Source organism: Poecile atricapillus, chromosome 11, assembly GCF_030490865.1.
Source record: "Poecile atricapillus isolate bPoeAtr1 chromosome 11, bPoeAtr1.hap1, whole genome shotgun sequence".
Classification (NCBI taxonomy): Eukaryota; Metazoa; Chordata; class Aves; order Passeriformes; family Paridae; genus Poecile; species Poecile atricapillus.
This window is the reverse complement of record NC_081259.1, coordinates 1,400,972-1,414,819: the sequence shown is the minus strand read 5'-3', so window position 1 is coordinate 1,414,819 and position 13,848 is coordinate 1,400,972. Positions and strand designations below refer to the sequence as shown.

Below are 13,848 nucleotides of genomic sequence, written 5' to 3'. Positions count from 1 at the left end.
CTTAATTCACTTTTTATATCAGACTGGTTTGGGGTACTAAAACGAGAAGCATCCTGTTTAACACAATTGTTTAAGGTTATCTGCCATAAACTGTAATGCAGCTCTCGTTTAAATTGGAATCCTCATTCCCCAACCCAGGCGAGATTTAATCATTTTTAACGCCTTGCCGGATAAATCCCTTCCCTTTTTTTACATCATTTTTAGTTGATTTATAGGGATGATGATTGTAGGTTAAATGAGGAATAATTGCCCATTTTATTTCCACATTATCTTTATATTGTTCTAACAGCCTGTTTTGTCTGATAGCTGGTGAATTCCATAGCCAAGACGTATGTCGGAACAAATGCTTATATGGCGGTAAGTGGATTTATGCAGGAATAACGTTTAAATGGGATTATTTGTCCTCTCCCTCCTCATGTTTAACACAGGATAGATCCTAAATCACTCCTCAAAACTCCATCTCTTCCCATCCTTTCCCCTCATCCCGTGGTGCAGCTCCACTTCTTGTTGAGAGGGAGGAGAAATTTGGAAAAGTGTTTTTTTTTTTAATTTATTTTCAGTTGTTTTTCGCTGAAAACAGAACAGGGAGAGCCAGTTGGAGGTTCAGGAAAAATCCAGATTTTCACTCAGCTTGTGGCTCTTTGCAGGTCACTGGCAGCCCCAAGCCATTCCCAAAGTTTTTTGGGAATGCTGGAGTTTAGGGAAGCATTTCAGCCTGTGCAGAGGTTGTTGGGCGTTCCCAAGGATCCCATGGGAGCGTTTCCCATGGAAATCTGGAGCTAAAAACATTGGGATTGATAAAATAAGGGCATTAAAGTGCAAGTTTTTAATTCAGAATGCAGGAAGTCATCAGTACTTCTACTTTTCTCTACAAATTTTGATCAGTCTTTGTTAACACAAGACCGCTTTTATCCTGTTCCTGTACATTAAAAGCCCCTAAAATTCCATTTTTTTAAATTTTCTCTTAGCTGAGGATGCATCATTTAGGGCAGGGTTTGGGTTCAGAGCTGCCAAGTGCCAGCCTGAAGAGAGAACTGCACAAATCAGAGTGGATTTTCCATCAGATCCATTGGATCCTTTTCAATTCTCCATTTCATTGGTGAAAACCCCTCGGTTTTTAAAGCACTTCACCAACTCTTTATTTTTTTGGCCATTCAAATTCTCCCAGCACACTGCTCCTGCTGTTGATGAGAAAAGAAACTGGCTTAAAAATAAAAAGATAAACAGCACAAAGTGGTTGATGCTCGTGTTTTTCAAACCTCAGGGAAGGGGAGGGAGAAATCCATGACCTTTAATCGCTTTCAGGTGGGTTTTTTATTCTGATTTTTCTCGTCAGGGCGCCCATTTATTTGCTAAGTGCTTTTCCACTCGAGGTGTGCTCATTGTGTGGCTTCTGAAAGGCTCAAGTCACCATCCTAGAAAGACTTGGGCTGTCCTGTGTCATCAGAATACTCTGCAGGAAAATGGGGTTTTTTAACTAAAAAATATCATTTTTAATATGTTAAAAAAAAAATTTAAAATAACCAGGACACGGAGATCCAGACAAAAAAAAAACCAAAACAAAAAACAAAATTTGAAACAGCTTCAAATAAATCAACTTTTCCAACTCAGCTGTTGCTTCAAACTGGTCTTAAGCAGGGCTGAGAATTAAATTGAATTATGCTTTTAGTGCCCAAACCAAGATTACACTTCTCTATCCCAGGTGTACATTAAATAAATTACTTTTTTTTTTTTTTTTGACTTTCTTGATGATTGTGGTGCCTCCATCTCTTAATTGTGAATCAGAAGTTTAAGCTCAAGATGTGCTCCATCTGATTTTCTGTGTTCAAATGGATTTGCTTCATGATTGAGTCGTTTGTTGTCATCGAATTTCCAGGCAAGACCTCAAAAAATAATGAAGGTCGTAAGCTTTGCTTCACCCATTTGGCAGACTGGCAGTGAATTTGAAACTCTTGAAAAAATTTAGGTTTTCTTGGAAAAAAAAAAAAAGTTAAAAAAAAGCTTTTTTGGGATTTTTTGGGGGGATTTTTTTAGAGAAAAATGAAAGCTTTTTGATTGAGAAATTAAAAACGTGTTTTCTCTAAAATCATGTCATCAGCATTTTGTACAGAAAAAAAAAGAGAGTGGATGAAAAAACAATCAGTTGGAGAAATTCTGAGGAGAAAATACTTTGGGCTGTGTATTTAGAGTGATCCACGTGTCACACCCTTGATAAATCTGTTATTCCTATTTTCCTCTTTTTTTTCCCCCTACTTCTAAATCCATCTTTTATTTCAAAAGTCAAATTCTTTTCCTATTTCATTTATCATTTGCCTAATTTATTTATTATTCATCTTTTGTGAACCCACAATTCCTCACTAGAAGTTGCTGTTTAAAGCTTGGACTTTAAGAAGAATAATTTAATGTGTGAAGAATAATTTTATTTCATTATTATTAATTAATATTAATATTATATTAATATAATTACATTTAATAATTATAAATTCACATTTGAATTATAAATCTCATTTGGTGGCTCAGGAAGGGCCCCAAAAATGGGGTGGGTGTCACCACCTTGCTTGGGCCAGCTTAGCACATCCCATAATCACATTATAAAATTAATTTTGGCTGCACATCTGCATCTTTGTGAGGAGATGAAAAATATTTCACTATAAAAACTTGTCAGTATAAAAATCTTACAGCCTAAAAAAAAAAAAAACCACGTGGTGCTGTCGCAAACATTTCTAATTTGTGCTGATTTAGGTTAATTATACTCAAATTAAAAAAAAATAAGATAAATTTTATGGGGTTGCTCACAAACGAGATTTGGTCAAAAAGCTTGAAATTTTGGGGTTTTTTTGGGGTTTGGAAGGTTATTTTTGGAGGGAATACGGGGCAGCAGCGTGGTTTTTATTTATTTCACTATAAAAACTTGTCAGTATAAAAATCTTCCAGCCTAAAAAAACCCCACGCGGTGCTGTCACAAACATTTCTAATTTGTGCTGATTTAGGTTAATTATACTCAATAAATTAAGATAAATTTTACGGGGTCACTCACAAACGAGATTTGGTCAAAAAGCTTGAAATTGTATTTTTTTGGGGGGTTTGGAAGGTTATTTTTGGAGGGAATACAGGGCAGAAATGTGGTTTTTATTTAACATTCACACTGTGATAAAAGCTCCTGACCTGGGAGTAGCAGCACAGGGTAAACATCCAAAAAAAACCACCTTGGGCTGGCACTAATTTGGGAGTTTGTTTTCCAACAAAGGTCTCTGGATTATTAAAGACTGAAAATCCTTTGTAGGTGGCTGGGCCAGACAGGTGCATTAACAGCACAGTGGGGAGAGGAGTCTCAGGGAGCCTTTTATTGTTGCATTTCATGCTGTACTTGACCTTGGAAATGCTTAAATTGTAGCTTTCAAGTAAAAACCAGATATTTTTTACAGCACTCCCTTTCATGAGAGGCATTAAACCTGCTATTAAGAGTTTGGAGCTGGGTTTTTTGGGGTTTTTTTTTGGTTTTTTTTTTATTTTCTTACAGGTCAAAAAGCCGAAAATTAAGAAGTATATAAAATAAAATCAAATTGCCACCGTGTGGTGATTCCTTTGGCTTCAGTAACTTTGCTTTTTAACTGTAGATATTCCCCAACCTCTGGACTCCACACTGGGAATTTTATTTATTTTTTTTTTTCCTTTGCTGTGGTGCCTGGATTTGGGGAGGGAAGTGGAAAATTGGATTCTCTCGACTTGACCTGGTGCTTTGCTCTGGTGCAGCAGCCCTTGGTTTTCCCTTTGGATTCAACAACCCAAACACAAATCCAAGGCCAACCTCACGAGGTGCAGGGACACAGATTTTCCTGGAGAATCCCTGAATTCCCCTGAATTTCCAAAGGGAAGCTTTGAAGCATCTCGGTGGTTTTTTGGTGTCTTTTCCCGAGGGGCAGCTCCGATCTCTGCTCTGGAATTGTTGAGACCCCAGGGAATGGCTGGAGCTGGGCCAGGGCAGGTTTAAATTGGATTTTAGGAGAAGTTTCTTTCCCCAGAGGCTGTTGGGGCACTGACCAGGCTCCCCAGGGAGTGTTTGTGCATCCAGGGATGCCCAGGGTGGGATTTTGGGATGTCTGTGCGAGGCCAGGAGCTGGAATTTGACCCCATAGATCCCTCCCAACTCAAAATATTCCATGATTTTTCCCATTCCTTGCCCTGGAGCAGCTTTGGAGCAGAATCCCTGTCTGTTTACAAGGCTCAGGAGTTGTTCCTCTCCTTTTCTTCACAGCCTGAGAGGATTTCAGGAGAGCAGTACGGGATTCACTCGGATGTTTGGAGCCTGGGGATTTCCTTCATGGAGGTATGCAGACAGTTCTCCTGTTCCCATGCACGTTGCAAAGCTCAAATTAACTCTTTAACATCAAAATAACCTCCAAACATTTTCATTTAATTGTTGTTTACTCTTTAAATCCCCTGTATATTCACGTGCTTCTACCTGTTGCTAATTTTGGCTGTATTTAGAATGGGTTTGTTCATTTGAGGTCTTAAATAAAATTCCATGTTTGAGTAGGAAGTAGGGCCCGGTGTGTGGAGGCTTTTTCCTTTTTCCTTCTTTTTCCTTTTTCCTTTCCTCCTTTCTTTTTTTATTTCTCATTCCCTTTTTTCTCTCTTTTTTCTCTCTCCCTTTCTTTTTTCTCTCTCCCTTTCTTTTTTCTCTCTCCCTTTTCTCTCCCTTTTCTCTCCCTTTTCTCTCCCTTTTCTCCCCCTTTTCTCCCCCTTTTCTCCCCCTTTTCTCCCCCTTTTCTCCCCCTTTTCTCCCCCTTTTCTCCCCCTTTTCTCCCCCTTTTCTCCCCCTTTTCCTCCCCCTTTTTCTCCCCCTTTTCTCCCCCTTTTCTCCCCCTTTTCTCCCCCTTTTCTCCCCCTTTTCTCCCCCTTTTCTCCCCCTTTTCTCCCCCTTTTCTCCCCCTTTTCTCCCCATCTTTCCTCACACTAAGGTGAATCTGGACATCCCTTTAAGTGAACTGTAATCAACATTTTTAGCAGAAGATGAGGCAGAAGTTGAGCAGTCTCAGCGCTGAATCTTGGCAGATTTCCTATTTTGGAGCCCAGAATTTTTACATTTTCACACCAGGAGTTCCTTGCCCAAGCCCTTTGAACCCAGGTGCCCGTGGTGAGTTTTGAGGTGTGCTAAAGCAGCGTGTGAAGCCAGCTCTGAGTGACAGGGGTGACAATCCTGGACGTGTCCCAGGGGAGGGAGAGCTCCTCATTTGTTTCACTGCACCTCTGAGTGGGGGTGAGAGCCCTCACTCAGGATTTTGGGATGGATACAGACCAAATCCTTACGCTCTCTCAATCATTCTAGCCAAAAAAAGGGCTGAGATTGTACTCCAGGAAGAGCTGGGTGTTGTGTTCTCGGTGAATAGATGCAGGACTTGATAAATAAAGCATTTCCCTGAATGAAAAGCTGTGCCCCAGCAGCTCAGTCTTTGGGGTTCATTTTAGGCTTGTTAGTGGCTGCTCATCAACTCCACGTGCAAGCTGAATTTTATTGGTAAAACTCCTTTCATTTGCATTCCCTCCTCTGCTTTTACACCTTCCCAACCTTTTTCTCCCCCGGATTTCTCCTGAACCAGATGTGCAGGAGCTGGTTTGGGTCTGGGTGCTTTGTTAATTGGTTTGTCAGCTGCTCCCCTGAGACCTCTCCCCACCAGCACCAGCTTGATTGAAGTGCTCTGAGTGATGTTAAATGATGAAAACAGGGACAGTGCCTTAGAAAAACGCCTCCAAAAAGGTGAAAAAGGTGCTCCAAGAGCCAAGCAAGGTCACTGTCATTAAAGTAACACCCTGTTGACGTGGGGATTGGGAGTGGAGACACTTCTTGTTGCTGTTAAAAAGGGGAGAGCTGGTGTTTGCTGTGGGATTTAAAATCATCTGCACTCTAAAGTCAGGCTCCAACCCCACACCTCGCTGTTGGCACCACGTTAATTTAAAAGAAAAGTCTGGTGGGATGGAGGCAGCCAGGGCTGTGCTGCTGTGTGAGGATATCAAATTGTCAGTAAATCTTCTCATTTCCTTTCCTGCTCTTCTGAGCCCTTCAAATGTCTGGAATTTCTTTGCTGCAAAGCTGTGTGTGATGAGAAGGGGGAGTGTTGTTTGGGAGGGTGAGGAAACTGCCCCAAAAAGAGTTGGTAGGACAGAGGGGATGGGATGGGAGTCCTGCCTAAGCTTTGAGAAATGGGGAGTGTTCCTCCTCTTCCCTTTGAGGCAGGAAGGGTCTGAGGGTGCTCAGTCATCCCCTCAGAAATAAAAAAATGAATAAATTAAAAATTCAATTGAAATATAATAAATTTAGATACGCAGCTATATCATCATCATTATTATAATCATCGTTATTATTATCATTTTTATCATATCTTTTGTTACTTCATTTTTTTTGGAGTTTGCCTTTCTTCCTTCAGGATTTTTCTGAAGGGAATGGAATTTAATCCATAACCTGGAAAAACTGTTTCAAAGTGTTCCACCACAAATAGTTTGTGTGTTTCCATGAGGTTTTCCCGTGTTTTATTTAAGTGCTCTTGGCTTGACAAAGCGAGTTCAATTTAAACCCGTGCCATTGCTGTCACTACACTGAACACTGTGTCAGCATTTTCATTTCTAAAAGCTGCTTTTCAAGGGTTTATAACTCGGTCATAAAACACATCCAGGCTGGGCTGGGGCTGAGGGAGCTCTGGAACCCATTCCCTCTCTCCAAGAGCATGGGAGGAGAAATTAAATTGCCCAATATTCCCCATTTCTCTCTCCAGTGTGACTCTGATCCCACCTTCCCCTGGTTCTTCTCCACAAGTGAACTCCAGAACATCCAAGGGAGGATCAAATCCGTGTCATATCCACATCCAAATCCATCTGGTTGAGGTTTAATTGCGGCATCAGGGTTGGGTTGGAGGGGTTTGGAGCAGCCTGGGGTACTGGAAGGTTCCCTGTCCACAGGAAATGAGCTTTAAGGTCCTTCCCAAGCCGCCTCATCCCTGGATTCTGTGATATTTATCATTTTATCTCCAGGTAGACTTGGTGTTATATTTAAATTCAGGAAGTGAAAGCAATTTGCTGATGCCCAAAGCCAAGTCAATTTTGGAATTAGAAGCTCAGGACTTGGCTTTTTGCTTCTCCTTCTGTGTCACATCCCAGTCTCTGCTTTCCACTGTCCTCTGTGTTCTCCTCTGAAAATCAGATTTTCTTCCAGAGGTTATTCCTCTTGTCTCCCCCAGAGAAAATAAGTTTGTGAATCAGTTTTAATGTTAGATTAATATTAGTTCTTAAAGCTCCCAGGCTGAGAAGTTGAAGTGTTTGGTGAGCAGATTTCTCTGTAGCTGTGTGTCTGCAAGAGCTTCCAAGGGTTCTTAGCGATCTCTGAGAAGTCACCAGGCGTTTTTCAGTGGCTGTGCACATTCCCAGACACGGGAAAATCAGGAATTACCCAACAAACAACGATGCTGTTGCTTATCAAACAAGGTGGAGCTCAGACTCTTCATCCCACTGGGGCTGGGGGTGCAGAGAGGAGGAGGAAGATGCTCAAAGAGGATGCTCTGAGGAAAGCATCTGACTTCAGGCTTGAGGATGTTTAACTGTGTGAAACTGCTCTGGAGACCCTGCTGGAGGAGGGGAGGTTTCAAATCTCCTCTGAGGAGTCTGGAATGTGGGATCAGGGACATCAGCTTGGCAGTGGGAACAGTTTGAGGTCGGGGTTGGGAGCTGATCTCAGGCAGGTTCTGCAGGATTTGGGATTTTCTCCTCTGTGGGTGCTCTTTGATCAGGTCACACCTTTAGCTAAACCAGGGGTGCTCTGGGGACGATGTTTGGTGATGGGAATAGCTGGACTTGATGCTCCTCAAGGTCTCCTCCAACATAAAGGATTCTGTGAGGTGGTGAAGGAAGAATCTGAAACCCAGATCTTGGTGGTACAGCCAAATTCTTGTAGTGGTCTGGAAGAAACAGCCTCAGGTTTCACCAGTGGAGGAGAAGCAGCATTTTCCCTTTAGGATTAAGGGAAGGAAGGATATAAAAAGTGCTTTTTGCTGTGATTTTGCAGCGAGCCTCACCTCGTTGCTGCCGGGTTTCAGGCACCACAAGGAGCTGCCACGTGCTCAACCCCTTCATCAACCCCAATCCTTCCCATTGAGAGGAATATTTTCGGGGTCTGTGCTTCACAAACTCCTTCTCAGAGAAGAAAAGCTGGCCTATATTTTTATTTCTCTTTCCCTGGAGCTATTTTGGGTGATTTCTCCAAGCAGCGCCCGCTCCCTCCGATTCCTCTCCCAGCGGGGTGGGGACGGACAATGTCCAGCCTGGCGCTGGCGGGATTGGGAGTGGAGGGAGCAGTGCCTGAGGGTTGGGTCATGAATTAATAATTGCTGTGTGCTGGGGGAGGCCCCTCACACGAGCTGAAGTTGCCTGGCAGAGCGCTATCAATCACTCAGTGACCAGAACTTCCAGTAATTAGTGTATTTTATGGGCCTGTGCTTCAGTGACTCGGAAGCACATATGCTCCACTCCCAGCTAAACTTAGCCAGAGTAATATTCCAGGATGATTTATCCGCCTGCTGCACTGGGATGTAACCCTATATTAGGTGAAGATTGTGAACTAAGCTGCAATAAAGTGGAAGTTTAGGTACAGTTTGCGCGGGTTGAGACCTCGATGGATCGTTGTCGCTCAGCAATTGCTCCTAGGCCGCTGTGGGCAGGGAAATAAATAATCCAGTTCTCCACCCAGGCTGAGGGGACAATTAAGGGATGATGTGGGGCTGTGGGTGTTTGGAATGTGGGTTTTAATATGTAAGGTTGTTTAATAGAATATGTTATTTGTGTTTTTATGGGTGAGTGAGGGCGGGGAGGCCTTGGCACAGAAGCTGTGGCTGTCCCTGGGTCCCTGGGATGGCCCAGGCCAGGTTGGACAGGGTTTGGAGAAGTGGGAGATGTGGTAAAACGTGATTAGAGGATATTTAAAAGGTCCCTTCCCACCATTCCAAGATTGGAGAAGTGGGAGATGTGGTAAAACGTGATTAGAGGATCTTTAAAAGGTCCCTTCCCACCATTCCAAGATTCCATCACTCCGCATACTCTTTCCTATTCTTTCTCTGTCGTTGTTTCTACTTAAAGAGTCAAAAAATGCTGAAGTTTCCGTGTCTTTTCCCGTGATTTAGTGGCTGGGAGTGGCAGATGAAGCCTCAGTCCAGCAGAGCTGGAGAGGAGCAGAGTCAGAGCTGCCCTTCCACCGGCACAGCCAAATTTAACCCTCTGAGTTTAAACCCAGCAAACAACCAAGCAGGAAACCTCTCTGCTCCACCAAGGAATCAAATCAACCCTCCTGGAGCATTTGTGGAGATTTTGCTCCTGCCAATTTCCCTGGAGAGCCCTGGCCCACCTTTGTCCCTTGGGAAAAGGCGTCACCTTTGAAGATGCAGCAGTAAAAGCCTGGTAATATCCAGGATTTGTGGCCAGGCAGAAAGGAGCAATTTAACCCTGATTGTCTGCAGCCTTGAGCTGGCAGTGCATTTGCTACAGCTCATATTTAAAAGAAGTCAAAGTGAAACTAATTATCTTTAATTAAGGCGAATTAAGCTTTGATTTTTTTTTTTATTTTTAATATCATTTTTTTTACACCGAGACGGAGCTGGAGCTCATCTGCTCAAGCCAAGGAATGTCCCAAAGGTTATTAGGGCATTTTTCTGGTGGTGTTAATAACCTTCCCCCCTCCCAGCCCTGGCCACCAACAACAAATCTGTCACTTCATCCGTCTCCGTTGCCGCTCCTGCCCCTCCGCAGGGGTCGCAGATTCCACAAGTTATCAGCTAATGGCCTTATACATTAAAAATTGAAGCTTTCCTCACTCCCAGGCCTTGCAAGGCTTTGTTCTTAAGCCCCAGACACTTTGGAGTGCAGCTGCAAACTATAGGCAGAAGATTAAATTAATTTGTAACTCTTCTTTTTTCTTTTTTTTTTTTTCCCTTCTTCTATTTTTTATTTATTTTTTTTTTTTGTCCTGCATTACTAAATCCTGCACATTTAATTGAAACCCTACTTCAAGATGCTTTGTGTTGTCAGTTTAACCTCAGAAGCACTTTAACTCTGCTAAATTGCTGTTATATCCTTTTGGATTTTTTTTTTTATTTATCTTTTATTTTTTTTCCCCAAAAAAACCCCATAGTAAGACGACAGAAAAATTTTTATTAAGGAGGAGAAGAAAAATCTTGGTGCAGTTTTTTTTCTGAGGTATTTAATATTTATTAAAGGTCCATACCCTGCAGAGTTTCAGGTGATTTGAAGCCCATCTATCCAGGAATGTCGAAATTGGCCTTGGAATGAAATTTCACCTGGGGAATTTTGTGTTATCCAGTAGTTAAGTCTGCTTTTAGAAAGTTTGAGCGAGGCTGCTTCCTGCAGAAAATGAGGGTTTAACTGCGGCGCACAATCTAAATGCAAAATCCTCGGATGGAAATTTAATTGTGTAAAATGTGCACGAGGTAATTAAGAACAAATTTTCCAACATTTCAGCCTATAAAGTCCTCCTTCAGCTCCATCACTGGCGATATTGCCAGCGCTTATTTTCAATTTGCAGTTATGCCGAGAAACATGGAATGTGCCTAAATTAAGAGTAAAAGCATCCCGTGCTCTCCAGTGTAACTGTAAATTAAAAAACAACTTGCACAATAATCTAAGTGGGAAATTTTATTGCCAGAGTGTCCTAAAAATATGTTTTGAACTTCCTTCCCTCAGCCACTTTCCAAACGGGATCCAGACAGAAATGCTGCTGTGATTTTATTCACAATATGCAGCAAAAAAAAAAATAAGGAAGGAGTGAGGTGGAGAAAGTGATTTGGAAGGGGAGGGGGATTTCTGGATTTCCCTTTTCACTTCTAAAATGGCAAATCACACAATTTCAACAAGTGATTTGAACTTTGGGTTCATTTCTCTGCCCCTTAAGTGTGTTTGAGAACAGGGTTGAGTTGCTTTCCTGCTGATTCTGGTGCTCAGTCCTGAGCTTCTTCCTGAATCACCGCTTCAAAATTAAAATTTTTATTTTTTTTTTTTAAATCAAAACTTTTTTGGTAGTTTGGTAAAAGTCAGTATATGCACACACCCTGTACCTCTGTTATGTCATACATAAATATATATATATATAAAAAACTACACAAATATGTATTATATATAAGTTATATATATAACTACATGTATATATACATACATTTATATTATATATAGTATATACAATATATAATATATTATATAATAGATATGATATATAGTATATAATATTTAGCATATAATATTTAGTATGTAATATATAATATATATAATATAATATATTAGATATAATACATAATTTATAACATATAATATATAGTATATTATATATACTATATTATATATAGTATATATTATATATTATATTATGTATATGGTCTATACTATATACTATATATAGTATATAATATATAATATATAATATATGTTATATATATGACACATAGTATATAATATATATTATATATTATATTACATTAATTACAACTGTAACACAATTAATCACAATGAATTACATTAATTGTAATATAAATGTATATAAATAAAAAATACATGTTATATATAATTATATATAATACATTATATTATATATTAATTTATATTATTAATCTATATTACAAATATCTAAATATGACAATAAATGTAATAAGTAATAAATAATCTGGGATTATTTCTCAGTTTGCCAAGTGCTGGTTTGAAATCTCTTGGTGCATCTCATCCATCCCTGCCCAGGCTTGGGGAATTCTCAGCACAGAACCTCCCTGAGCTGCTTTATTTGCTCTCCTGAGCTTCTTCTGTGTTTGAAAAAGAAAATTGCTTTAAAAAACACACACCCACACCCCAAAAACTCCTGCTCTGAGGTGGGAAAGTGTTTTCCTGGATAATTCCTGGTGTTTGAGTCCCTTCTCCTTTCTGTTTCCACACCCCTCTGCCATTGCAAGCCACTTTGGGCTTTGGGAAATGAAGGTTTTTCCAGTTCTTGTGTTGGAAAAGAGCTCAAGATCATCAAATCCAGCCCCTAGGAAAGGATCCCTGGGGAAATGGGAAGCAGCTCCCTGGATTTCAGGCATTCCCTCCTCAATATCCAGACATAAACCACTGATCACTTCCCAAACCAAACTAATTTAAATAAAAATCTCTTATTTTTGTTAAAATACCTGAAAAGAGTTGCGAGTTCTGGAGTTTCATCCTTTATATGCAGAGTACTTTTGGACAACATGTTACTTTTGGTAGTTTTTGGTTTTTCCATCCTGCACTGGGCTTGTTCCTCGTGTTCCTGTGACTTCCTTGAGATAAATGATAATTTGAAAATCCCTTCAGTGAATCTCTCATCTGGTTGTTGTTTGGGCTTCTTAATTTTTTTTTTTCTCTTTTAATAATCTTACTTTAACTGTGACACTTTTTATAAATCTAAATCTACACCCAGAGGTCACTGGTTGGCTGAACTTAAACCGTTTTACTTAGTAAATTTAATTAAGAAAATACAGTGCAACTCATAAGCAAATGAGTTTTTTCCCTAGTTTTAAACCAAACCACCCTCTCGAGTGCTGATTGCCTCGCTCGACCCCTGGTGATACAGAAACAGGCAAAATTAAAAAGGACATTAAAGCTTCATTAAATCTGAAACACATTTAGTACAGTGACATATCTGCAGGCTATTTCGGGGAAGATTACAGACTCTTTGCTAAGTTTCTTAATTTATAATACCTTGACAATCTTGCAGGGAGGAAATCTGAGCAGATGGATCCAGTGGTGGTGCAGGGGATGCAGAAGTGGCGCAGGAGCTGGCCCTGCTTTGCTGAGAAATGTTTCTTTTTTGGCAAAGAACTTGTTGCATTTTGGGGTCCTTCAGCGCTCATTTATTCACCCTGTGTTTGTGTCTGCCTCTTTCTGCAGTTTATTTTATTTTATTTTATTTTATTTTATTTTATTTTATTTTATTTTATTTTATTTTACTTATTTTTATTTTATTTTTATTTTATTTTTATTTTTTATTTTATTTTATTTATATATTTTTATTTATTTTTATTTTATTTTTATTTTATTTTTGTTTTTTTATTTTATTTATATATTTTTATTTATTTTTATTTTTATGTTATTTTTATTTTATTTTTGTTTTGTTTTTATTTTGTTTTATTTTATTTTATTTTTATTTTATTTTTTATTTTATTTTTATATTTTTATATTATATTTTTTTTTGTTTTATTTTTTTTTTATTTTACATTATTTTATTTTATTTCTATTTTATTTTATTTTTATTTTATCATTATTTTGGTTTATTTTATTTTATTATTATTTTATTTATTTATTCCCCATTTATTTTATTATTCTGCTGCCTGGAAGCCCCTGCTGAGGCCTGGAGTGGTCAGTGGGAATGAAAATGCTTTGTTTGGAGTCACCATTGAGGCAGTGATTATTTTTCTTAAATAAGATTATTTTAAGATTATTATCTTAAATCAGATTATTTCCTTAAATAATGCTCTGGGCACAGCACCGTTGTCATCTACTTGTTTGAAAATCCGGAGTTTTTCACTGTTCCTTGGTAAAAAAAAGCAGAATTGGGTTTGTTTCTGTTTGTGGGAAGCTGTTGGGTGTTGGTGGGTTCATTTCTAGGCTGTCCCAGCTCCTGGGGATCTCAGATTCCTGCTCGGGACAGGAGGGTGACGCTCCCACAAGAGCAGGAGCTGGTAAAGGATTTTTTGGAGTTTTTTGGAGTTTTTGTAGCCCCTGGGCCACAGCAGGAGATGAAGTTTGTTTTACTCAGCAGCATTTTCAGAGCCTGTCATGAGAGACACCCCAGTG

General features: G+C 39.6%; 1 protein-coding gene across 3 annotated transcripts in view; it reads left to right on the top strand.

Moving 5' to 3' along the window:
* Positions 1 to 13,848, top strand: part of MAP2K5 (mitogen-activated protein kinase kinase 5) — a 133,695-nt gene that overhangs the window by 62,972 nt on the left and 56,875 nt on the right. For 2 of the 3 annotated variants that reach the window (XM_058846791.1, XM_058846790.1), the window contains exons 15-16: positions 307 to 357; positions 4,256 to 4,327. In XM_058846791.1, coding sequence (XP_058702774.1) covers positions 307 to 357; positions 4,256 to 4,327 — 123 coding nt within the window. Of the gene's footprint in view, positions 1 to 306; positions 358 to 4,255; positions 4,328 to 4,961; positions 5,429 to 13,848 lie in introns of those variants that run through there. The other variant, XM_058846792.1, reaches the window with a different exon arrangement.